The sequence below is a fragment of the Fistularia commersonii genome, chromosome 6, assembly GCF_037954325.1.
Source record: "Fistularia commersonii isolate RoL2024-O1a breed Wild chromosome 6, RoL_Fcom_v1.0, whole genome shotgun sequence".
In the NCBI taxonomy this organism is placed as follows: Eukaryota; Metazoa; Chordata; class Actinopteri; order Syngnathiformes; family Fistulariidae; genus Fistularia; species Fistularia commersonii.
The window spans coordinates 19,583,322-19,609,577 of NC_141289.1; the positions used below are offsets into that span (position 1 = coordinate 19,583,322).

The window sequence follows — 26,256 nt, forward strand, 5'->3', positions numbered from 1 at the left end:
AGTGATTTTTGTTATCAAGTTATTTTCCATCTAACTTCACCAATTTTAGTGGGTCTTTTTCAAAATTGCTGGAAAAAAAAATCACATATACCGTTTAAATATGAAGAAGAAGACACAATGGATTGCACAATGGTTCTGCTAACTGTGCTAGCATGCTATGCTCTGAGACCGTATTGCTGTCTCTGTGGATGTCACTATTAAGATTTTCAAACACTTCAAGCACTAAAATATGAACTAAATTTCCAAGCTTTAGCTGATGTGTATATTTTTTTTCGTCAACAACTGTAACGTGTTTCTCGTGCCGAGCGATCGTAAAGTGGCAGCGAAGACACTCTAAGTGAGGCACGCAGTGACGCTGCCTCATGCTAGGGGGCGCTGGTGATCCCAGGAAGCCTTTTAACTACTTGGCTAAAGAATAATAGAATTAGCAATAGCAAGCTTCTGTAAACAGTTAGCAAGTCAAGTGCAGCCATCAAGTTATTTTTTCCTCTTGCTTGGCTTTATATCCAAAATGGAGGATTACATAGCTAAACTGAAAGAATTTTCTAAACTGGACTTTCAGTCGAAGCAGGAAATAATAAGTAAGGGAAGACCGACGCCGGCGCTAATGGATTAGCCTCAGACCAGGAGACGGAAGACTCGGTCTTTTCAAACGGAGCGGTTCACTCGAAAAGGCGTGGATGTCCAGTAAGAAAAGCACCTTTTCTGGTTTTCCTGCATTCTTTTCTCGACTTCTGACAATCAAACATGAGCGGTCGACCACTTGCATTCAAAGTCAAATCATTCTAAAAACATTCGAGATGTCAAGGATAGATTTGGCTTTGAATGAACAGCAAAGACTCAACATCAGCATCCACAATGCTAAGCTAAAGGAAAACCGCTCAGCGGCGCATGGACTTCATTTATAAGTAAAGGTAAGAGATAATAACGTTATTTTTAAATGTGCTTTTTTCTATGCTACAGTTTGTATATGTAAAGAATGCTGATGTGATATTTTAAACAAAACACGTTAACTGTTGCCAATAAAATGGTGAATAAGCTACTCCGTATGTTTGTAAAATCTGCCTCACCAGCCAGGAACCTCACCGCACGTCTCTGGTTACAAGATCGGAAAAATTTCTTTTTTTTTTTTTCCTCTTTAGGAATCAGAAACCCATGTGAATTAATGAGTGCTTGGAATTTGGAGTTTAAAAATCCTATATTGATAAATGGCCCCGCTATTGAGCTGCATGTAAATGTCCCAGCTGACCTCCATTCATTCCGTGATACCGCCGAACGTCACCAAAGATATTGATCGACAATGAGACCGACAAGAATTTGATATCTGAGCTGGATCTATTTAACGCCGGAAAGCGGACTCCTGTTGACGTCACACTTTTCTTTTAAAAAACAATCATTAAAAGATGCAAAAGCATCGCAGCGTCGAAACGCCGACTCGATGGCCGTGAAGCTAGAGACGACAAACGGATCAGATCATTTCCATTAAAGATTTTATACACCATACCCTAAAACTCATCTATTATGTATCCATCGCCAGCCTGACTCATACTTAATAAGTGTTATAGCCGTTAATGCGACCCTAGCATCCTCCTAAGTGACCTTATTTCCTTGTCATGCTTTATCATCATGGAAATACCCCACCGCGTTGGTTCATTTTATTCTTTTTTTAACAGTACTCCACTTGAAATCGACTCATTTGGGTATAAAAGCGGCCGCGATTGATTTTTCTCTTCGAGTCTTCCATCTTTCTTCCCTCCTCCTCGGACCGGGGCGGAGCTGGCGGCGTCCCCCCTGCCTCTCCCCCCGTCGACATGTCAATGTGCATTACGTCCACGCCAGCACATCCTCCTCTGCTCTGCTTCCAGCGTGGAGGTAAAAACACGGCGGTCTGAGAAGGACAGGAAAAAGCTCTGTGAGAGGCGGCGATGAATAATGGACACAGACTTTTATTTGCAGTCCCACTTTACGATCACATGTTGGCTTTTTTTTTTTGTGAGCGTGTGTGTGTGTGTGTGTGTGTGTGTGTGTGTGTTTTGGTTTTTTTTTTTTCACCGGATGGTCAAAATATGGAATCAGGTGAAGGTATGGAGATGTGGACCATAGGAGGAGATGCGGAAACCCCACCTGAGTCCCGTCAGCGGCGGAAATGCCAGCAATGGCGGCATTAGCCGTCATAAAGGTTTAAACAGAAAGCTAATGGTCGGTTTGAGGGAAGCTTTTAGGGCAGAAACACTCCCACCTCCACCTCCTGGAGCTCCAACACACAGCTGAGCTTTGACCTCCTGCAGGCTGCTCACACACTCCTCACACTCCTCCCACACACACTTTGCGTCTCTGCAGAGGCGACCCGTTAGCTCTTTCGCCGTCGATTTAAGTGGAAAGAAAGAAAAAGAAAATGGACCGTTATCACATCCAGATTACGGCGCAGATCTTGAAATGTTCTGGCAGAACCCGACCAGAAAGAACCAGAAGTAACAGAACTGATAGATAGATAGATAGATAGATAGATAGATAGATAGATAGATAGATAGATAGATAGATAGATAGATAGATAGATAGATAGATAGATAGATAGATAGATAGATAGATAGATAGTGGTATCAGCATAGGAATAAATATAGTATTTTTATATATATACATATATATTTGTATTTTTTTATTGCTAAATTTTAAACATATTATATTTTAAATATATTTCTATATTTCTGATTGATTTTTAGACCATTTTCGACATTTTCTTATGTATTTTTTTCATTTATTGTATCTGTTTTGATCCACCCTGCCCTATAATTATTGTCATTGACATTTTTAGTCATTATTAGTCATCATCTCTTTTATTTGAGGATTTTCTGCAGATTCTTTAGTCATTTTTTGAAAATATTTTAAGTACTTTCTTGCCAAAGTATTGGTTGGTTTTGCCTCATAATTAGAAAAATTCAGATGACTAATGATTAATTTTGCATTTTAATATTAAAGTTGGTCTTGCTGTTGGTACTTTCTTGGGTGACATGACCAAACATCTAATATGGTAAGATAGGACTTTATTGATCCCCATAAGGGACATTTGTTTGTCACAGTAGTGCAACAATAACAATAACAATAACAATAAATAGGAATATAAATAGAAATAGAAGAGACAATTAAAAGGACGAAGACAATACCAAGGATAGGAACAGATAGCAGAGAGACAACAAGGATAAAAATAAACGGGATGAGGATGGAATGACAACAACAAGGATCACAATAGATAACAGAATTCAAAGATTCAAGATTCAAAGCGCTTATTGTAACATTCACGTGTTTCCCTTCACAGTGAAATTTCCTACTTTGCTGCCCACAGTGTATTTGGATATGTTAAATAAGAATAATAAATGATAAATATTATAAAAATGAACAGCGTGGCAGTGCAATAAGACATTTGAGCGCAGCTTGGTGTGCAACTCACAAAGTACAGGTGCAAGGTTGAGTGCAGTTTGAATGGGCATTAATTACATGTGCATGACAACAACCAGGATAAAAACAGATAACAAAATTGTCAGGCTTTGCTAAGGTCACTTATTTTGAAATACAAAGAAGCAAAACTTGCAGAAAATGACGCAGCAAAAGCAGCACCGTGAAAATGTGACTAAATTCACCCTCTTGAATTAAGGGCCGCCAACTAAAAATAAAAATAAACCACCGCTTGAGGGCGCAATACGCGTTTCTGTTCATTGGAGGTCCCAACGAAGAAGAATAATTTTTTTATATTATTTTTTTTCACGAAAACGCTCATTGAAAAAAAAACTCGGGTTCGTTAAGAAGCTATATAAACACTCGAAAAATCAAATTGTTTACATATACTAATGATAATTAAATCATTATCCAACGGAAGTGTCACCGGAAATGACTTCATAGAGTCGTACAATATTGGAAACCCCGGCGAGTGAGCGCGTTTTGGCTAGTCACCGCTATCGTCAAGCTAGCGGACTTGGTCATGAACTAATAAGTTTCCATGTGAAGGATTGACTAAAAAAAACAATCGGATAACAACAATAGCTTTTATTTCAAAGATTCCGACGAATTCTTTGTTGTCTTAGTTAACACCATGTTGATATTTTGGACGGAAGGAGTGGATGTTAACCCGCACTTCGTGCTAACTGTCGTTGCTATAGCGGTAAGACAGCTAGCCTCAGCTAACTTTAGCTAGCCTTAGCTGGCTGGTTCACGCTGCGAATTGCGTTAACGTGGCGACTTAAAATGTTAAAAATATGCATGTTGCTGAATTGTTAAAGTTAGTATGATATGAGAAAGAGCAAGAAGATAAGCACTAATCATTCAATACTTCGTGTAGATTGGTTGCCTTTGACCCTTGTAGAACCTGAAACTTTTGAGTCTGCATGCGGAGATGGCGAGCCAACCCCGGGTTGTGGAAGCCATGTGGCCAAGCGTTGACCCAGACTGGACTTGAACCTGGTCTTACGAGGACATCAGACCCAAACAAGAGCCATCAGTTAGACAGGTACTGGCCTAGACAACACAGTGAACCAAGGATCCGCATCTGAGCGCAGCATTCGGAATCACTGGTTATCCTGAACCTTGTGCGTACATATCCGTATACTGTATTTTGCAGATCATACGGCACACCGCATTATAAGATGCCATATCAATGAAAGGGTCTGTTTTTTATACGTAAGGCGCATGAGAAAACGGTGTAGTTGAACTTTTATTCATCCTATTCATCTCGCTTTGTTCCATCGGAAACTGGTCTCTACTTGGCGCAGTTCAACTGCTTGCTTCCTCCACTTGTGTACCATTAATTCATAATGCTAAATCCTTTGGCAGCTGCTCGATTCTCATCATCTGCTGTGTGACTGATAGCGTTGAATTTGAATTGTGTTTCATAAGCATGTCTCTCAGCAGGTGCCTTTTTTTGGGGTCCTCACACACAGATAAATGTACAATAATATTTTGTTGAAGCCCAGTATGTGCCAGTTTTACAAACAGTGGTGGAGGTAAGCGCACTATGTACTGGTTCCTGATTGATTTATCGTTGCTAGTGACTGTGGACACCTTAAGTTAGTGTGAGGTTGGGACAGCGTTGAATTCCAGCACTACGTAATTAGTTATCTAATGTTATCTGACATAACAACCCATATTCAACCAAGGGCCGACTGTAATACAACATTGCGGCGTCAGGTTGGAACGGTCCGACAATAAAAATAAAGGAGCAGATTCCACATAAAATTGGTTGGAGGTCAGTAAGCACAAGAATTCATACATAAGGCGCACGGCCGATTTTTGAGAAAATTTAAGGATTTTAAGTGTGCCTTACAGTGCGCAAAATACGGTAGATTTGCAAATGACAGTTCGTTTCCAAAAATTTTACCATTTCTGGCAGGTTATCATTAATTTTTTCAAGCTCTTTCTTAATCTCACTGTTAAATGTCTCTGTATTGCAAGTTATTCTTTTGTTACTTTCACTGTTATATTACAACTTGTACAGCAATAAACTGGTCATTTTTTCCAACTACTTCTCGCCTTGTGCGGCTTACCTCTCCCTTGACCCTGCACAGATGTCTAGTGCTTTTCCCAATATCGACCCAGACAAGTGATACATAAAAAAAGTGGTGAGCCAGTCAGCAGTGGTTTTGCTTCTTTTTACTGAGGGGTTGAACTTTTGATGGTAAATTGCTTCCACCATACCTGTTTATTTTCCCTTTAAACACTTAGTTGTGGTAAAATAGCTGACAACATGGACATAATTCAGCAAGAAGACCTCAAAGTGCTGATCTCACTGCTTGTTTTTGGTTAAACCAGGGAAGGAGTTGACAATAATGTATTGGAGTACTTTGGTACACTTGGCTCAGTTGAGAGGATTGTCAAATCCTGATGATGATCCTCAAAAACGCAGTGATTGTAGACTTTACATCATGTAGGCCTATTACATTTAGTAGTGGCTCTTTTGCCTGCCCAAAACCGGGCAGTGATCCAGACACAACCCACCACATTCAACTTCCCTCTGAACTGTATGTGGTAGACAAAAGCTCAAGTTAAACCGACTCTTACTTATCTAAGCTCAAAGACATTGCAACATTTTGTGGATCTGAATTCGAGAAACTTGTATCAGATGACCTTGCTAAACATCACAGCCCCATTGTCCCAAGTCCTGAACATTTTACATAATCAAGAACAGTGACCCACTTGCTGTCTTCAAAAGATCCACTTCTTCATCTCCACTCCCTGTATCCTCACCGTTCCACATATTCTGTCTTGCTGTGGCTAACCTTCATTCCTCTCCTCTCCAAAGCATACCTCCACCTCGCTAGGATTTCCTCAATCCGTTCCCTGCTCTCACTACAGATCACAATGTCATCTGCAAACATCATGGTCCACAGAAATTCCTGTCTAACCTCATGTGTCTGCCTGTCCATCACCATTGCAAATAAGAAAGGCTGAGTGCTGATCCCTGATGAGGTCACACCTCCACTGTGAACTTCTCTGTCACACCTACAGCACTTCATCACTGTCTCACATCTTGCATACATGTCCTGCACCAGTCCGACATACTTCCCTGCCACTCCAGACTTCGCCATGCAATACCATAGTTCCTCCTTTTGGCACCCTGTCGTAGGCTTTTTCTAGGTTTACAAAGGTACAGTTCGGCTCGCTCTAATCTTCTTTGTACTTTTCTACCGGCATTCCCAAAGCAAGTACTATGTTTGTAGGACTCTTTCTAGGCAGGAAACTGTACTGCTGCTCACAAATGCTCCCTCCATCGAAACTAGACGGATTATTTAGTGTTTTTGCCAATACTGGCCCAGACAAGCGCTACAAAAAGAATCACATCGGCCCGCTCTTCTGGAGTCGATATCACATTTCAGTCTGTCGTCTGTATTTTGTTCTCTTTTCGTGGCTTCAGGTTGTGGAAGTCGTCACGGAGGGACGAAAGGTCGCAGAGGACGTGTTTGTTAGCATGTTGTGTGTGTGACCGCGGGACGCTGCAGTTGATCTTCCTGACCTTTTGCTGTGTGTCGAAGGTCAGGCCACTGGCTTCGCAAGTCAAACCACCACTGAGCGACTGAACGCTACGAACATAAACCGACCATGATCCATCACAAACTCTTGTTATCGTCAGTAAAACGTTGAGATACCAAAATAATAGGGTTGACCCCCAACACAGATCTCTTGCACTGGAGCAGTGTAGGAGGCGGGGCCGCCATTCGTTTTCATGAAAAGCTGCTCAGGGTCACATGACGCAAATCGGTTGGACGTGTTTACAGATGACGACATACCGTCGAGTCGATGCAAGCAGGCAGTCAGCTGCTGGCCAGTAATGAGCGCTATGCTAATATACAATGAATTGTATATTATTGTATATTATTGCATTTACTTTACTGCCTTATTGGTGTTGTGGAGCTACTTTAATTGTTTTGGATAAAACTCTGCAGGCCAATGAACACTGCGCTTTCAAATGATTGTAATACTTAGAATGCAACCAGGATTTTTATATTCATATAGAATAGAAAATTCTGGTTGCACACGGCAAGTCAGTAATGCATCAGATTCACTTTGAATTAAATCTATCAATGACAATTTTGAAAAGATAACCTGCTGGACCGAAAATTGCCGCGATTCAATATCTTATTAATATGATGGAGAGTAATTGTGATCACAACCATATATCTGTCACCATGGAAGCAAACACATGATAACAGTCTGCATCCGTGATTGTGTTTGACAAGATAACGTGATGGTTCACTGAGCACCTTCTCCCACATGGTTTGACCTTTAACCTCACGCATGCACACACAGAAACACACACATACTCCCATCGCTACTGTTTTGTTGTTGTCGTGGTGACCTGGTCGCCGTTCCCTTATCTTCCATGTCCATGTGCCAGAACGGGTTGGATCAGGGTATGTGTTTTGTGGACCACAGCAGACGAGGCGGGTGGAGAGGTCATCGCATGTTGACCCCATGAGCTGCAACAGGAAAGTCACAAGTTCCCTTTCAGCACAACTTTATTTAAAGATACTTCACAATCATCAGACTTTGTTTTTTGTCCGCAAAATCATTTTTTTTAATGTTTTTTGTTTTCTTTCAGCTAAATTGATTGATACAAGTGAGATTCTGCCGAAAATGTAAATATTCTCTTAAAATGTTCCTGGATAGTGTTTGTTGTGATTATCTCCACGAAACAAAATCCTAATGGAGAATGCCTCTGATGTTAACATTAGCAACAGAACGCTAAACTCATTTTGTTAGCACTAGTAGTAGTGATCTGTGAATGGTAGCTTGGAATGCAGTTACATTAGCATTGCTGTTATATCATGCTCGGAATAGACACACATACGCACACACTCTTTTGTGTTTAATTTTAATTTCAGCGGCAAGCTGACGTCAGTGGGAATTGTGCCTTTCCATAAACATTTCTATTAAAATCCCTTGAGGAAACTCCATGTTCCTGCACTTGTGTCCTGGAGCCTGAAGACTCCTTTGCAGATTCAAATTCAAAGTCTCCGCTTTCTTAAATGTCACTGACATTCTCTAAGTTCTAGGAAGCAAAAAGTTGGTTCTCTTTATACTACTGACATAAGCTGCATTAGCCCTTGGCACATGAGGATTTTTGCCGTTGTCATGTTTTTTATTTTCAGTTTCCTTTCATACTCAATCAAAATCATGTTTATGAAATTAAATATTAGCAGAATCTCATTGACAAAGTTGAACAAAAAAAAAAAAAAACACATGAATCACAAATGTCAAGCTAACAATATTTTCCTTTTAAAGCACATTTTTCTCTCGAATTTTTCAGATGACTTTTTGCTTTCCACTGAAGTCAGTGAGTGCATCTGATTTAAAGATGTCACACCAACAGGTGAACGTACTAATAATCCTTCCATCCTCTTTGCGCGTCTCTAATGCTCTGCTTGTTTGTTGTGTCGCCGTGACATGATGATGCTGAATTATTCAGAGGATTTTTGGCTTCCCGCTGCTGGTTTCTAGGAAGCCACTGAAGCTCTTGTATCCGTCTGACCTAAAAGCTCTGACATCTCAAGGGGTGATCACACACCGAGATGCCAAAAATACTGCCTGCCTGTGTGTGTGTGTGTGTGCGGACGTGTGTGTGTGTGTGTGTTTGCATCACTCGGAAACACAACCTTGACCCAGATAGAGAAACAACAAGCAGAAGTGGGTTCAAGGAGAGGAGGAAGGAGAGCGAGGGATAGGATGGAGGGGACGGTGGAGCGGAGGGAAAAATAAAAAGGGGATGAAAATATTTTATTTTAATAAATCAGGATGAAGAATGAAAAAAGGTGAAGGGAGAAATGAAGGAATTGATGAGGGGGAAAGATTTTGTACGGCAAAAGAAGATGGAGGAAGTAGGAAGAACGGGATACGTAGGGATAAATCGCAGAGGCAGAGAAACTGAGCGGAAGAAGGAAAAGGAGGGAACTGAAAAAGGACAAAAGGTAGAAAGGAGTGAAATGAAGAAATGAAATGAAGGAAAAAAGATAAGGCGGTAGAGGAGGAGGAGGAAGAAGGAGGGAGAAACGGAGTTTGCAAGAAATGAAAGAATAATGATGGAAAAGAACAGAGAAAAATGACAGACAAGGATCAAAACGCAGAGGAGGAGAAGACAGGGTTAGTGCAGGAAAAGCCAAAAAGACAACAAATGTAAAAGTCAGAACGGGGAGGAAAACAAAAGGAAACGTAGAACGAAGGAACGTAATGGGGCGGAGGAGAGGAAAAGGAGTGATGAATAAAAGGAGTGCGGTGGCTCGGAGGTTGTGGCCTCCCTCCTGGTGCTCTGACGGATCCAGCCTGACAGAACCGCACTGTGTGTGTGACACCGGAGTGTGTGTGTGTGTGTGTGTGAGACATGGTGGGCACACACACACTTACATTGTAGAGACACACAAGTACATTGTGGACACACACACACACACACACACACGATGTTGGGTCTCACACTCCCAATGTGGGACACACTCACATTGTGTGGACACCTGGTCACAGACAAGTCAATGTGAGGCCCTGAAAAAAATCATAGATATTCAACTGTGTGTGTGTGTGTGTGTGTGTGTGTGTGTGTGTGTGTGTGTGTGTGTTAAACATCATCAGTTGTGGGGACATTCCATAGTTCACAATGAATGAAGTCAGTGTGTAAACCATCAATAATTACTTTATTATTTGCATTTCTTTGCTATCACAGGCAAGAGATTAAATCCCAGCCCTTAATCGGTAATATTAATAATGATGGGTAAAGTAGGGATGAGATTTCAACAAGAGTGAGAAACTTTGAAATATTATTTTCAAATTCATCAAACACCCATCCAACTTGTATTATCGGCGATACCTTTCCTGGCGTCGGTGATTGGCTGCCATTGATCAGGAGGCGGGGTTTAGTAACCCCACCTGTCAATCACACAACCAGCGAGAGATCAGTCAAACTGCTGCTCTTGAACCCTCCAGAACGTACAGAAAAGCAAGAAGGTGAAAACAACAAATAATACAAGCAGTAAAAATGAAATAAAAGAACATATTTTCAATATTGAATCGGTGATGCTGACAGACTTTCTCTGAGGTATTTACAAAGTCTTAGTGTAGTACTGGAAGTACTAATAGTAGCAGTACGTCTTAGTATTACTAGTTGCATTTCTGTTTAGGGAGCACAAGAGTAATCTTACTCACTCTCACACACACGTTTGTCACAATTATTTTTTTTGAGCATTATACTCAATGACTTCACCAAAAAATTGCATATTAAATACATGGTTCATTGTATTAGCTCAATGTATATTTGTCTTATAGACTGTAGGAGATAGACGTGCACACACAAACACACTGCGATGAAAATGGTGCACGTTAATTGATTAATTCAATGATAAGATTTTAGGGGCTAGCCACAGTTACCGCTTTTAGTAACTTTAAAGAAGCTATACCAAAAATGCAAATCATTATTTTGTCACTTTGTTTTTTTGGTGAACAATTTTGTCAATCCAATGATGGATGTTACCGATGCATTGAAAATCAATGTAACGTAAAAACGCTAAAACCTCTGGTTCACGTGTGTTTTCATAACCGTAGGTCAGATAATCGCTAAAGTTTCTCCAAATTTTTCTGCACTCGGTAAAGAGGAGAAATGAGTGGAGACGTTGCCGGGGCGACGGACGCGCGCCGCCCCGGATGATGAGGCGGTGACGGCAACGCGGTGACAAGCGTGATGACGATTATTCAGAGGAATGGGTTCACACTCGGCGAGGAGTCTCGCCGTGATTACATGACGGGGCGTCGTGGACACGCCGACGTGTTATTTAGAGGGATCAGGAGGAGGCGAGGGTGCCGTTAAGTCGTCAATAAAGCAAACGCTCTGAAAATCAGAACGTTCACAAAGAAGCTAGAACGTTACGGTGTTTTGATCCAATGTGCCGGTTGAGATGCTAAGTGGCCACCTTCTGAAACGTTGAATAAGCAGAAGGGCAAAAACTCTTGTGGCAACATCATTTGGAGGCCTCCTCCATGAACAGTCCCCTTTTTCTTGTCAGGCTCCTGTCAGGATTCAATATTTGGTTTACTGTATTTTCCGCACTGTAAGGCACACTTAAAAGCCTGTAATTTTCTCAAAAAACGACAGTGCGCCTTATAACCCGGTGCTCTTTATACATGGATTAATATTGAGCTGCAAGAGGTCTCGCAACTACGGGAAGCAGCCGCGGACTCTTTTTTTTCTCCCGGAGAGGAAGTAGCGCATGGTGCATGCTGGGATATATGACTTCGCTAAGCGTGCATTTTCATTTCCATTTGTGTGTGTATGTGCACATGTCGCAGAAGTAGCAGCGGTAAAAATGGTAAATAGGAATTCCAGTCCCACACCGCTTGTGTTGTGCTAAGACCCCAAAATGGCACTCTTCAAGAGAAATGCTAACGACGCAGAGTTTAAACTCAAGGCGATCAGTCACAAGGTAGAACACTGGAATAGAGCAGCGGCGAGAGAATTCAACATTAACTAATCAATGGTGCGGAAGTGGAGGAAGCAACAAGATGACCCGCACCAAGTAAAGAAGACTAGTTAGAGGACAAACTTGAACAGAGAGTTTTTCAACAGAGAGGCAAGTAGACGTGTCTTAACAGTCTTTATTTCAATGAAGGCAACAGCGCTAGCTAGCGACATGAACATCAATGAATTTAGAGACGCTCCTTCTTGGTGCTTTTGTTTTATGAAACAATTTGAACTGTGACAAATGGAGTTGGTAATACATTGTTTTCAACGAAGGCGGCGCAAATTCCAGTAAGAGCTACCGGTACCGTATTGTGAATGCACTAACTTGTTTTGGGAGTGAACGGAGGTGTCAGAACGTTGGTTTGTATCCTATTAATAAAGTTTGACTTACTTATCTGACTGTTTTGCTGACATTCCCTCTAGCGCAGCTCCATTTAGTGGATGCATAACCCAACCCCAGCCACTACTGTTGCTTCTATTCTATGCGCCTTATTATGCGGTGCGCCTTATATATGATTTCTTTTTTTTAAATAGACCATTCATTGAAGGTGCGCCTTATAATCCAGTGCGCCTTATAGTGCGGAATATACGGTGCTTCTCTCTAATTTCTAACTTGAGACCTGTTACTGCTCTCCTGACTGAGTCTCAGTTGGGGGTTGTGTGTGTGTGTGTGTGTGTGTGTGTGTGTGTGGGGGGGGGGGGTTTAATTGTTAGACTACATGATGATAGATCTCAACGCTGTGTTAAAGCTCGGCTTGTAATTACATGATTTTCTTGCAAATCTGGTCATCAAGTTGCTTCTTCATTACTAACAACAAAAAAAATGACAAAGACATAAGGAAATAAAAAAATCAGCAAGATAAACACTTATCTTAAGGGGGGAGGGGCTCAAGAAATGACCTAAAATCAGCAAAAATGATCTTAATTGGAACTCTATCAGCTCTACGTTTCCACCGAGAGCAAACCGAGCTCCGTGTTGAAAGGAGAGAAAATGCAATTTCAACCCAAAGTATTTGAAAAATGTTGGGATGGGATGTGTCGGTGTGAGCGTCAGGCGCTGCACTCAGCCTCCGTCCAACATGTGGCTTTCATCGTTCCCAAACCCACTCCTCCGACGCCCCTGTGGGATTCTTCGCACGGTTTTCGTCAGGGTTGCCAAGGATACTCAAAACACGAACAACAGTCGATCCGCCCGTCAGCCCTCGTGCAAATATTCCAGGGGCGGCGTTGGGCGACCGAGGGAACTCCACGACCCCGGTGACGGTCGGAGTAAGAGGAGCCACGGCGTGAGGACCTGCTGGGTCCAACCGCTGGCGGAATCCCAAAATGGCGTCTCCCGAGGTTTAGTGAAGACTGAATTGTCCCGCGTCCTTCACCCGCCTGTTCGGGGTTTGTTGCAATTCGTCAATCAGATTTTTGTTTCGAATTTCTGAGAGAAAGAAAACCATTGAGCAGTTGGTGGCGTCATGTCCGCTTCTCTGAAGATGGCGGTGAAATGCTGACGGATTACTATCTTTCAGACACTTATTGATATTGTGACATGTTCAGATTGTGATCCGTTGTCTTGTCTTTGAATGTGTTTCCCTAATCTGATATTTTTATGAATCCCGTCTCTTCCTGTCTCCCTGGCTATTAGCCTGCGTTTAGATATATTTTGCATTACAATTCATGTCCAATATTTTGTTTTATTCTGTTTTCATCCCAGCTGATCAAAGAGTATGCTTTTATTTTCACAATTTTCACAATTTTTCTTGTTTTTTTTTTTTTTTTTATTTAACGATTTACCCTTTTTCAGTTTTACGCGGGTTCCCCTCATCCCAAATGTCCCGCGCCTCGACAGAAAAAAAAATACTGAAAATTTGTTGCAACATGACGTTTTGTGCAAAAATTTTCTCATCCTTAAATGCTTACCAAAATAAGTTCACATAAAATTAAAAGTTAAAATTTTTAACGTATTTGGTAGGCATCTAAAGAAGAGCATATTTTTTGCTTGAATGTTATGATGTAATACATTTTCTGTACCCTATGTAAAACAAATAGTTTTGGATCACTTTTAGTGCACATTTTTTTTTAACCTTTATTCAGTCGATACTTTTGATCCAGCACCAATCCCTGACTAGGCAGCGGTTGTGCGTGTTTTTCTTTTCTCTCATGACATTTTAACAATTCCCTAATGGCTAAAAGGCTGACAGAGACTTAGGAACTTTTACTGGAGCCTGGTCTGAACAGGAAACTACTCATTACATCGGAGAGGCGCAGGATTTTTGGGTCAAGACATTTCATGAAGGGGAACCGGCATAAAACTGAGCAAAGGAAAATAATTAAAAAGAAAAAAAAAAAAACGTGAAAAAATGTGAAAATAAAACCATATACCGTAATTTCTGGACTATTGAGCGCACCTCAATATAAGCCGCACCGGCCAATCGCTATCTCGGGCTTCCTCCTGCGCACTAAAACCGTCATAGTCGTCTTTCTCGTCGTCGGGATTGAACAGACTCTGAATTTCCCGGTCATTCCATCGGTCCGATGTGACGAGGATAAACGTTTTAGCGTCGTGAAGCTCGTTAGCGTCCCCCCAACCCAAAAAAGTCCATATATTAGCCGCATCGTTGTTTACGTGAAAAAAGTCGCGGCTTATCATCCGGAAATTACGGTAGTTTCATCAGCTGGGATAAAAATCGAATAAACCAAAATAATGGACGTGAAATTGAATGCAAAAATATATCCAAACACTGGCCATAAGTATAAGACAGGAAAAAATAAAAATATCGCAGGTTCGAGACAAAACAACCGATCACGGTCTGAACGCTCATTAATCATCCTCGGCTTCTCTCCCGGCTGTCGCTCAGATGCGAAGACCTGATTGAGGCCGTGACAGCGGCAGGGACAATCTGTTCGCCGCGCCCGGCCTCGTGTTGCGGCGACCCCGGCGACCCCTCCGACGCTCTTCCTGTCACCAAGTCAGAGCTGCCACGCTGGATTTGAGGAGGGGCGCTAACGAGCCGCCACGCTGCGCCGCCGCTGTCGCCCTCATTAGCACCTCCGTCCGTCACACACGTTCACACATGCAGATAGGACGCACACGGGGTCGGGCTTGTGCAGAAATCCCATAATAGTCGTCATTGTTGGCGGGTTTTGACATCACCTGATACTGCAGCGGCAAGATCCAGAGCACTTTGATCTCTGGTTGCATGGACTGGATGTGGATGTTTCACTATTTTCTGCTCATATATGATAGAAATATCAAAAGGGATCTTGCATCATTTGATTGTTTTTAGCAAATAGGAAATATTTTCAATTTTCGTTCCATACACCTTCCAAAGTAGTCTTTTTACTGGAGGAGCATTTGTGATAAATGATTTATAATTCCGCTGCTAGCTGTTGCTGTTTCCTCTTGTTGCTTTGTTTGGAAAGCCGACATCCACGCAACGTGATATGTTGTTTGACGGCTAGTTTGCGTTTTTATTCATAGGTATTTGATTATTTTTACAAGTGGAAAAACAAATATTTTCTTCAGATAGGGTTCGTGACGACCGGGCAAGATTTGAAATTGCAATATATTTCAACTGCTGTTGAAAATGACAACATTAATTTCCTGCTAATACCACCAAAGTAACATGTCAGAGGTGGGAATGTTTTCGTATTTGGTAAATACAGTGCTGTCAGAAAAGATATTATATTAATTTGTGAAGGCGCAACCCGAGCCAAAACGCCGTTTAACTAAATATTTCAAACTGGCCTCTGTTGCCCCGTGCTGGCCATCTATGGACATTACAACCAGGGGGAATCCTCTTCAAAATGAAAATATCAGATGAATTGTAATCAATGCATGGATGTTGCCTTTTTTTTTTTTCATTTTCATTACATTTTTAGGAACGTTTTAGAGGCTTTTCTGTAAAAATGAGAACCCGTTGCGGAAATTGGACAAAATCCCCAGGTGTGTGAATGTCAGCCTCAACTGCAGGATAAGCAGTCAGTCATGAATGAATGAATGAATGAATGAATGAGAAACACCCACCCTCCTTTTTTCTCCTCCTTTATTTCCTCTCCATCACAATCCATCCCACTATCTTGTCTCTTTTTTTAATTTGATTTTTTTTTTTTTTTTTTTTTTTTTTTACAATTTTTATTTATTTATCTTTCTTTTTTTTTTTAATTTAATTTTTTATTTTTATGATTTTTATCTTTGTTGTATTCATTTTTGTTGTGCATTTTTTCCCCATTCTGTTGTCTCTTCTTATCCTTGTTCATTTTGCTGTCTATTTATTTGTGGGTGTCTTTTGCTATCTTTTAATTGTCTCTTTTATTTATATTTATATTCATAGTTATTGATACTGCCATTATTGGGCCGCAAGAGACAAGTGGGTTGCAATTTAGCACGAGATAATCAAAATCTGACTTGCTTAAAAAAAAGGAAGAATGTCAAAGAAATCATACAGCTGCTGAATTTCAACCAAAGTGCTTTACAAAGCACTAAAAAGACAGATATAAAAAAGATTTTTCCTGAAGGGCAACATCTTGATTTTACACGGCTTTAGCTTAGAAACGGTTTCAGCTGTAAAAGCAGCGGCAACCAGGACGGCAACGGGCCCGATCTGGAAACCCCGACCAGTAAAAGTGAGACGAATAAAGATGTGCGGACTTAAATGTTCCCCGGCAGCAGAGCGGGGACGTAATCCTCATCTGCGGGGATTAACGTCTTCGTTCAAACTCCAGCCGTTTTCATGCTCCCCCCCCCCCCCCCCGTCCGGCCTGCGTGGCTTACAGTAATCCCCGCCGCTAGTGTGCAGGGTAATCAAACACACCCTGCGCGGGACGTCACTCCGCCGCACCGCTTAGCGCTCCTGAGTACTTCTATAGGAGGAGCCGGAGCCGGAGCACTACTTGGGCTTTAGGGTCAGATGATACCGCCTCATTAGTAGGGAGAGATTAAGCCGTTCTACTTCCCAGATAAGCGAATGCAAGTATCGCGTTAAAAAAAAACAACGCAAAAAGGTGTGGCTACTTCATCTGTGGAAAGAGATCAAGCTGAATATTATTGAAAATCTGTGGTGCGATTTAAAGCGAGCTGATGCTCGGAAACCATCAAACTTGACCGAACTGGAGATGTTTTGTAAAGAAGAATGGTTAAAAATACCTTCAGCCAGAATCCTGAACCTCATTGGAAGCTATAGGAAGCGTTAAGAGGCTGTTATTTCTGCAAAAGGAGGATCTACTAAATATTGATGTCATTTTTCTGTTGGGGTGCCCAAAGTTATGCACCCGCCTACTTTTGTTTAAGTAATTATTGCTCACTTTCTGTAAATCCTTTAAACTTTATTTCACTTCTCAAATATGTTTGTCTGCTATATGATATATTAAACTGAAATTGCTGAGACAAACAACCAATGACTTATAAAGGAAAATCTTGAAAATGATCAGGGGTGCACAAACTTTTTCATACCACTGTAGAAGTAGACTGTCTGTCACAATTGTTCTTCATCTTTTGGCTTTTCAGGGTCTCCACAGGGAATCCATCTTCTCCATCCAACCCTGTTCTCTGGATTCTCCTTTCTCACACCAACTACCTTCATGACATCCATCAATCTTCTCTTTGGTCTTCCTCTAGACCTCCAATTCCAGCATCTACCAATATCCTCGCTCTCTCATGACCCAACCATCTCTGACCTTCTTTCCAGAACATCTACCATGTGTCGTCCCTCATTCCTGATCCTCTCCATCCTGGTCGCTCCCAAAGAGAACCTCAGCATCTTCATCTCTGCGACCTCCAGCTCTGCCTCCTGTCTTTTGGTCGTTGTCAGTGTTTGTAGATCATCTCACCACCGCCTCCTCCACCTTTCCTTTCCCTCTGGTTGATGTTCTTCTATCTCTTCATACCCCTGATACTTTTCTCCACCCATTCCAACCTGCTAGAACCTGTTTCTCCATCCACACTCTCCATTTCTCTGGTCTGTTGACCCTAAGTACGTGAGATCCTCCACCTTCTCGATCTCCACTCCCTGCATCCTCAGCGTTCCTCCCGGGTTCCTCTCATTCACACACATATATTCTGTCTTTCTGCGACTCACCTTCATTCCTCTCCTTTCCAGAACATACCTCCACCTCTCTAGATGTTCCTCAACATGTTCTCTGCTCTTACTACAGATCACACACATCTGCAAAATTTAATGCTACTTTTTCATCGGAAATGAATATAATGATCTCTAGGAAGAGTCACAACTTTACTTTATCTACATTCAAATTTATGACTAAAAGTAAACTACAATTCCCTTTCTTGGAAAGCTTCTCAGTTTCTGTTTGAAAAAAATAATAATCCTACATTTGGATCTAGCATAGCTGTTCTTCATCGACATCAATGTTACATTTAATTTATTTGACCTCTCAGAGTAGCCAGATCGTGTTGGTTATCCAACGTTTGTAACTCAAATTGTTTTCAAAGTTGAGTCAAGAGTAGATTTAAAATGAAACCATGAAAACAGTTAATATATTAATGTTGAGGTAAACTAATTTTCATGATGTTTTTCCATTTGTTGCTGTAAAAAAAAAAAAAAAAAAAAAAAAAAAATTCACTTGCGCATCCAAACAAACGCTCTCAGCGTGACACATTTTTCATGCAGTAAAATGTTTTGTTGGGTAACGTTGCCATGGCAGCAGTGATGTCAGCGGCGGTGGTCGGCGCAGGTCGCTGCAGGTATCGCTGTCCGCCCTGGAAACCGGGTCACGGTGAAACCCGAGCTTCGGACACCCAATATGTGCACGAGGGCTCCCGCGGTGTCTGGAGCTGAAATCATGGGGCAGCAAACCGGTCGGACCTCGTTGTTCTGAACCAAAGGGTCGGATAGATAGATTCGGATAAACATAGATTTTATGGAGACAGTTGAATTAAAACGTTCCAGGGAGGCATAAATAAAAGGTTGAAGTGAATAATTTCATTAAGGATTCAAGACTTTTCTTGTCTTTACACAGAGCGAAACAAGTGGAATCAAAAACAGACACAAAGAACCTTAAAACGCAGTAGCGGCATCTCTTGGTTAGAGATAGAAGGCAGAAAAATATAAATAATATCGAAAAGAATAATAAATAAATCAATATGGAAGAAAAAGGGGTTTATCGCTGGTTTGTGCCAAATTTAGTGAAGATCATTATGCATCCTTATGACTGTTGACAGAATTATTATATTACATTATATTACATTATATTATATTATATTATATTAACAGTAAACAGTTAAGACAATTTATATTTCATTGTATTTCTTATTCTTCCTCCTTTCTACTATTATCTATTACTGTTCTGTTTTTTACTTGAAACTCTGGCACAACAATTTCCTTTGGGATAAATAAAGTTGTTCTCATCTCATTATCATCACTATTATTATTATTATTGATATTATTATTATTAAAATATGTCTGTCAAAGAACTCACACATAGTTATAATGTTTATGTGAACGATCGATATTGAGATTTCTGAAGATTTTGATAATAATATTAATAATATTAGAATATGTGATCACATTTATTTTACATTTAGGATTAGTTAAAAACAAATCAATGAATGTAGAGTGAGCTGATGTTTCTGCTCCCTATTGATTCGACTTCTGTCTCTCTATTTATAATCATATTTATTTTACTTTTTTATTTTTTGACGGTATAACTGTTACGCTGCCGTGACAAAGGAATTTCCCCTGTGGGGATCAATAAAGTTTATCTTTATCCCGCTTTCCTGTTACAGTTCCGAGGTCAGATATTTTCCCGGCTGTGTTTCTGCGATGAGGACTGAAACAAAAAACCATCGCTTCTTCAATCCAATCCCGATTTCGAGGACAAAAATCCGAAATGTTTTGAGCGGGGTTAACATCGGGTTATAGAGAGAAGTGAAGATCAAGCCCTGATTCCTCAATTAATGGGCGCGGCGCTTTATCTGGGCCGCGGATTTGAACGTATTAGTGTAATCTTTCTCCCGGTGACCAAAAGGTCCGGCGTCTTCCACGGACGCGACCCTCCTCATCCTTCACATCACCAGCTCAGCCAATCATCTCCGCTTCCTCGGAGGCCTTCAGGCGAGCGCTCGCCATCCCCGCCGGACGGGAAGGTTCCCTCTCCTTTCTCCTATTTTAATTCTCTCAATCCTCTCGACCTTTGACCTCGACGTGTTAGAGACCCCGCGGTTAACTCTCCGACCCGATTTATCAACGTGACACAAAAATGCAGACCGGGTTAACACACACTTTCTCGAGTGTGTGTTAACCTGAGTGACATTTTAATTATATATGATTTAGTAAGAGAGCAATCACAGTGACGACACACACACAGACAAACAGATAGTGTCTTGCGGTCGGACACACTAATGGACGTGCTGGGGTTTTGTTAAATAAACCAACTTTTAAACTTGTTATTGTGAGAAAACACAATGAGCAGAAACCTGAATATTTGATTTTTTTATTTTTTTTTTTGCTAATCTCGTTACCGTTCAGGTCTTTATTTCATTTGATTTTTTTTTTCCATTTTGTGGCTATCACAGATATTTAGGCAAGTATACGACTTAAATCTCATGGTAATGAAGTTGTAATTTTAACAGGAAAAAAAAACGTAAAAATAGTGTGTAAGTAAAGTAATAAAATGAAATAATATTTATATGTACAATTCCATCCCCTTTTCAGAGCCATTATTTATTCCATGTTTGTCCTCGCTAAGGTAGAAAATTTTTACAATATTGAATTAATTTCATCTCATCAAGATAGCTGTAGTCAAGCTTTTATTTGCTTAATATGTGATTTATTCTTTATTCAAATCAAAATTCTACTTTATTCTCACAAAATGAAATTTTGTTGTCTTTTATTCTTTTTTTTTTGTTGCTCAAATTAGTAGTTCGCTCATCTTTTGACTATTGACTTCAAACTCTTATCATTACATTCTATTTTTCAAATAGACTTAATTTTTTTTAATAATTTTATTCAACTTTAACTTGAAACAAATTTGTTTACATGTTACCTTTATTACAGGTGTAGCAATGACTATCTTCATCAGTGAGCAGCGCAAGGGGAAAGGTTAAAGGTCAGTCAGGTTTTTTTATTTTTATTTATTTACTCATTTTTTTATTAATTTTTATTTTTAATTTATTCATTTATTCCTGATATGTCACCATTGTTTTTATTGAGGAAGTAGAGGCTTTAAAAAAAAAAAAAACCTTGCTGACCTTTAACCTTTTCCCCTCTCGCTGCTCATCGGCTGCCTCCTGCTCGCGGCTCATCCATTCAATGCACTTTTCAAAATGTGTATAACCCAACGTGACGAAGAAACATTTCCGTTCTTTCGATTTCGAACCCGATTGACGCTCCCTTTTTTCACAGAATACATAAAAACTCCACCAAAAATCCGCAGGGTACGAAACATCCGCCTGCAATCAATCAAATCTGTCCAGACCCTTTTTAATTCTCGTCTCCGTGGCCCAGTTTGCCTTCAATCTCTTACGGCTTCCCCTCCCCGCCCTCCACTCACCATCACTCCCATGAATAATTGACACCCCCCTCTTCCTCTCCTCTCCTCCCCCCGACTCTCTCTCTTTCCATCCTCTTTGTGATGCATCTGGTTTGCTTTTCCAGGCCGCCCCTCCCCCGCCTCCCCCCGGCCCGCCCCTTCCTCCGTCCAGCCTCCACCTGGATGCAGACGGGGTCGGGGGACGAGGACGGACGGGCGGCTGCAGGTAAGGAGGGGGAAGCTGTGGGGTAAAAACACCCGTTTGGGTGCGAGTGTTTTTTATTTAAATTATTTTTTAACAAGGACTCACACGGTGTAGAGCGATCCCTCGCTATAACGCGGTTTACTTTTCACGGTTTCGCTACTTCACGGATTTGCATGGTGCATTGTGTTCTGCATTCTGATTGGCTAAAAAGTCACTCCGCTTCTTCTCTACCTGTGCGTCAATAACGTCGCAGTTTAATATGTACACGTATGTAAAACAGCTTGCCGAATTTACATGACGTACGTGCAAATTCTCTTGCGATTTCGAGTTTCTCTAAAACCCATAATGTTGACAAAACGCTCTGGAGCGACAAAAGGGCCCAAAAGGCAGCAGAAGGTGCTATCTATCGCAGATAAAGTTAAACTTCTGGACATGCCAAGGGAAGGTAAAAGCTATGCGGCTGTAGGTCGGCGTTACGGAATGAATGAATCTTCCGTTAGTTCCATAAAGAAGGAAGAAAAAAACATAAGGACGACAGCAGCGATAAGTTTCGCAGCAGCAATAAGGTCGCGGTGGGCGGAGCTAATCTCCGCAATTTGAAGCCTTCCGTTCACATTATTATTTAAAATTATTATTTGACAGTACAGTACAGAAGTTATTTGTTGAAAAAAACATTTCTAAAGTACAGTACTTTTATTTGTGAAACAAATGATTGAGCCTGTAAAATGGTTTGTTCTTTCTTTTCAATGTATAATAGAGTATTAAAAATAACTTTACGGATTTTGCCTATCACGGGTTCTTTTTGGAACGTAACCCCCCTGAAAAACAAGGGTATACTGTATTTGACTTTATTTTTATCGATTTTTTCATTTTTTTTTAAATTTGCAACATTTTTTTGTGAGAGTCTTTGCTTAACTTAATGCTAATGTTCAGTTCAGTAAAGTAGGTTTCAGTCAGTGACAAAACCATAACAAATAGAACATTTTAGTCTTGTTGCTGATTGCGCCGGAAAATTGATTTTTGTTTGTATTTGCGTGGGTGTGTTTTTTGTCCTCGGAGGATCTCAGTCATCCAGGTCGAGGTTTATTCTTGTCAAAATCTTCTTGTTGAAGAAGCTTTTGACAAGACTTTGTGTGATTAGCACGTGACTCCGTGAAGCCTCCGTGAACGTGAAGCCTTTTCCATGCGCTAGGATGCAAGCTTTTTATTTTTGTTTGTTTTTTTTCCGATTATTTTATCACAAGGTGTATTTGTATGGTGTATTTGACTTTATTTTAATCATTTTTTTTTAATTCTTAACCTATGTTGTTAGAGACTTTGCAAAGCGTAATGGTAACGTTCAATTTAGAAAAATGCGAAGGTTCTCAGTCATCCAGGTCAGGGTTTATTCTCGTAAAAATCTTCTTGTCGCGGCAAAAAGAAGATTTTGAGAAGGCGGCGTGTTTCTCGACTGCGACAGCAATCACATCTCTCTCAATTCTACATGTCAAGTTAGATTTTACAATGTGTTTGGGAAAGTAAGCTGACTTTTTCTTCTAAACTGCTTTAATTCCATAGTTGTTATGATATGATAGCCTGGTAGGACGCGAGACGAAAACAATGTATTCATTAGCAAAGAGAGAGAAGACAACTGATGTGAGTGAATGGAAGAGAGGTGGAGGAGGAGAAAAATGGTGGAAATCTCCACAAGAAGCATCTCAGGGAGCTAAAAGGATTGTTTTTTGAACAAAATATAGTCTTATTTTGAAAAAGCTCAAGAAGGCACCTGATCTGCTGACAGATGCACTAAAAAGGGGGGTAGTTGGTGAAAAATATAAGGTCGAAAAAGACTAAAAACAAAGATGAAAAATACTTGTCACACTATCAGCAAGTAGTTAAGTACGGAAAAAAATAACTTTTTTTGACCTTTTTTCTTGGAATTTCTTCATAATTAACTAAGATAAATAATTAACTAGAGCACACAGGCATTAAAATAATTGATTGAACAAAAAAAATCGCACCCCAAAAAAAAAACCCAATCGATGTTAAAGAGGAAAAAAAAATGAATTTGTGATTTTAGAAAAGAGGAGTCGTAATGTTTGGAAAATGTATCTAAAAACCCATGTGCGCTGTAATTCCTGCAGTGTCCTGTTGTGCACCAGTTTCCTTTTGACAACAGACACAATTTACTGACAACATTTTGTCGGTATTTATTTAAACTTTGTTTGTAGGCAGATAGAACTCTGACGGTGTCGGCGGGTCTGAGCGTGGCGTCCTTCTGGTTTCAGCGGGCTGCCGAGGCTACGGAGCCATGAAGGTCCTCCTGCTGGCGGCCCTGCTGGCGGCCCGGGGCTCCTGCAGGTCCCACGGCAGCTGGTGCGAGCCGGGCTGCGACTGCCGGGGCGACCCGAGGTTCACCATCTGCTCGCGGGCCTCCTTCGCCCGGCTGCCCGTCAAGGTCCCGGCCACCACCGAGCTCCTGGACCTGACCGACAACCTGATATCCTCCGTGCCCCGGCACTCCTTCGGCAGGAACCGCAAGCTCCGGGTTCTCCTGCTGCAGAACAACAACATCAGCGCGGTGGAGGACGGCGGCTTCGCCGAGCTGGAGTTCCTCCAGAAGCTGGACCTCAGCTGGAACCGGATCTCCGCGCTGAGCGAGGGCTTCTCGCTCGGGCTGGCCTTCCTGCGGGAGCTGCAGCTGGCCCACAACCGGCTGAGCGGCCTGGACAGCCGCAGCTTCCTGCACCTGGACGGCCTGCAGAGGCTGAACCTCAGCGGCAACGACATCGCCGTCATCCAGGTGAGGGCCTTCGCCTCCATGAGCTCCCTGCGCCAGCTGCACCTGCAGGGCAACCGGCTGACGGAGCTGCGCGGCGGGATCTTCTCCATGCTGCGCTCGCTGGAGGTTCTCAACCTGGCCTCCAACCGCATCCACAAGACGGAAGCCGGAGTCTTCAAACCTCTGACCAGCATGACGCTCCTCAACGTGGCCGACAACCGGCTGAGCAGCGTCTACTTCAAGACCTTCCTGAGCATCCACACTTACAGCACCCACATCCTGATGGACGGGAACCCCTGGAATTGCGACTGCGACCTGCAGAGAGTGTTCCGGAAGCTGCGGAGCATCCAGCGCCTCTTCCTGGACGACTACTACAACCTGACGTGCCAGGAGCCGCCCGTCCTGAAAGGCTACCGGCTGATGGAGGTAGACACCGAGCTGTGCATCGCCGAGACCGTCACCGTGCTCATCATCACCGTCACCGTGGTGATCACGGTGCTGGCCGCCATGCTGATGGGCGAGAGGAAGCGGAAGAAGAAGAAGAAAGGGACGCACTGGACGCAGCAGGGTGAACTCTCAGACGAGTCCGACTACTGATCCGCGATTCACCCGCTTCTGGTCAGGAGTTGACCTTCTTCCTACTATCCCAAAGATTGGAAAGCCTAGAGCAGGGGTGTCAAACTCATTTAGGGTCAAAGGTCATACTCGGCGCAGTAAAATCCTAGCGTAATTACCGAGAGCTAACACCGAGTCCAAACGTTTCCTTTGTTTTAGTGTAAAGGAGAGCAGGTAAATTAAAAAAAATCTTTCGACGTAACGAACTGCTCCTTTAAAAAAATACATGATGAACAAACCTGAGATTCATGAAGAAAAGTAAGTGCAATTTCAACAACACGATGCCTCAGTTCTGTCTTCTGTCGATTTTTCGCCACGGCGAGTCTCGTCGTGGCACCGAAACTTGCTGCATCCACATCGAGCGCACAGGTTTTCTTATTAACCTCAATAGATGAATAAGAAATGGGCCATTTTTCTTGGAAAACCCTACACCCCATGTCCGCTTTTCTCTTTCTTGACGACGACATCTTGCCGTTGAGGGTGTCAGGGCCAACGGAAAAGCAGACAAATTTTAACAATAAATAAAAATGCTATTTACAGACCCGGAGTCACATCGTATCGTGCCATGTTACAAACACTAACTAAAACAGTGCGCCCCGAGCAGACAATATAGGAACTGCATTTTTATTTTCAAAAAGTAATCCATGATAATTTTTTTTTTGTATTTTTTCAAAATGTAGATTTATTCCACGGGCCGGATTGGACCCCCTGGCGGGCCGGCGAGGGCCCGCGGGCCGTACGTTTGACACCCCTGGCCTGGAGAGTCCAAAAGATTATTATAACACAGGTGTGTCTTTTTGCTTTTCAGAATAAACTTTTGCTCAAGGAATGGGGAGGAAGCAAAGAGATCAAATAGACTTTCATGGTCCAAACTCATTCTTCTTCTTCTTAATCTTCTTTTTCATGGTCCAAACTCATTAATAATATTAATAAAATAATAAATAATAAATAATAATAACCCCAGCTTACTGCTCTGTATATTTCCTGTGCATCTTTTATTTGCAAGTGTTATTTGCAGTGCTTATGTCCTTTATTGTAAGTCACTTTGGATAAAAGCGTCTGCCAAATGTAATGTAATGTAATATAATATATATATATACATATATATATATATATATAATAATAAATATTAATAAAATGATAAAATAATATTAACAAAAACTCAATAATATTAATAATATTAATAATACGTGTCACGTGTGTCCCTATAAGCCCCGC

The 26,256-nt window shown here is 41.5% G+C and overlaps 1 protein-coding gene across 2 annotated transcripts; it reads left to right on the forward strand.

Moving 5' to 3' along the window:
- The first annotated feature begins 21,606 nt into the window (after positions 1-21,606).
- Positions 21,607-25,910, forward strand: LOC147233583 (uncharacterized). 2 transcript variants are annotated; one of them, XM_086147528.1, is made up of 3 exons: positions 21,607-21,683; positions 23,873-25,041; positions 25,719-25,910. In XM_086147528.1, the coding sequence occupies exon 2, from the start codon at positions 23,953-23,955 to the stop codon at positions 25,018-25,020; it is 1,068 nt and encodes a 355-aa protein (XP_086003654.1). In that variant the 5' UTR covers positions 21,607-21,683; positions 23,873-23,952; the 3' UTR covers positions 25,021-25,041; positions 25,719-25,910. The 2 variants fall into 2 exon arrangements, with proteins under 2 accessions (XP_086003654.1, XP_086003653.1); XM_086147527.1 differs by having other exon boundaries at positions 21,661-21,683; positions 23,930-25,910.
- Positions 25,911-26,256: the final 346 nt, after the last annotated feature.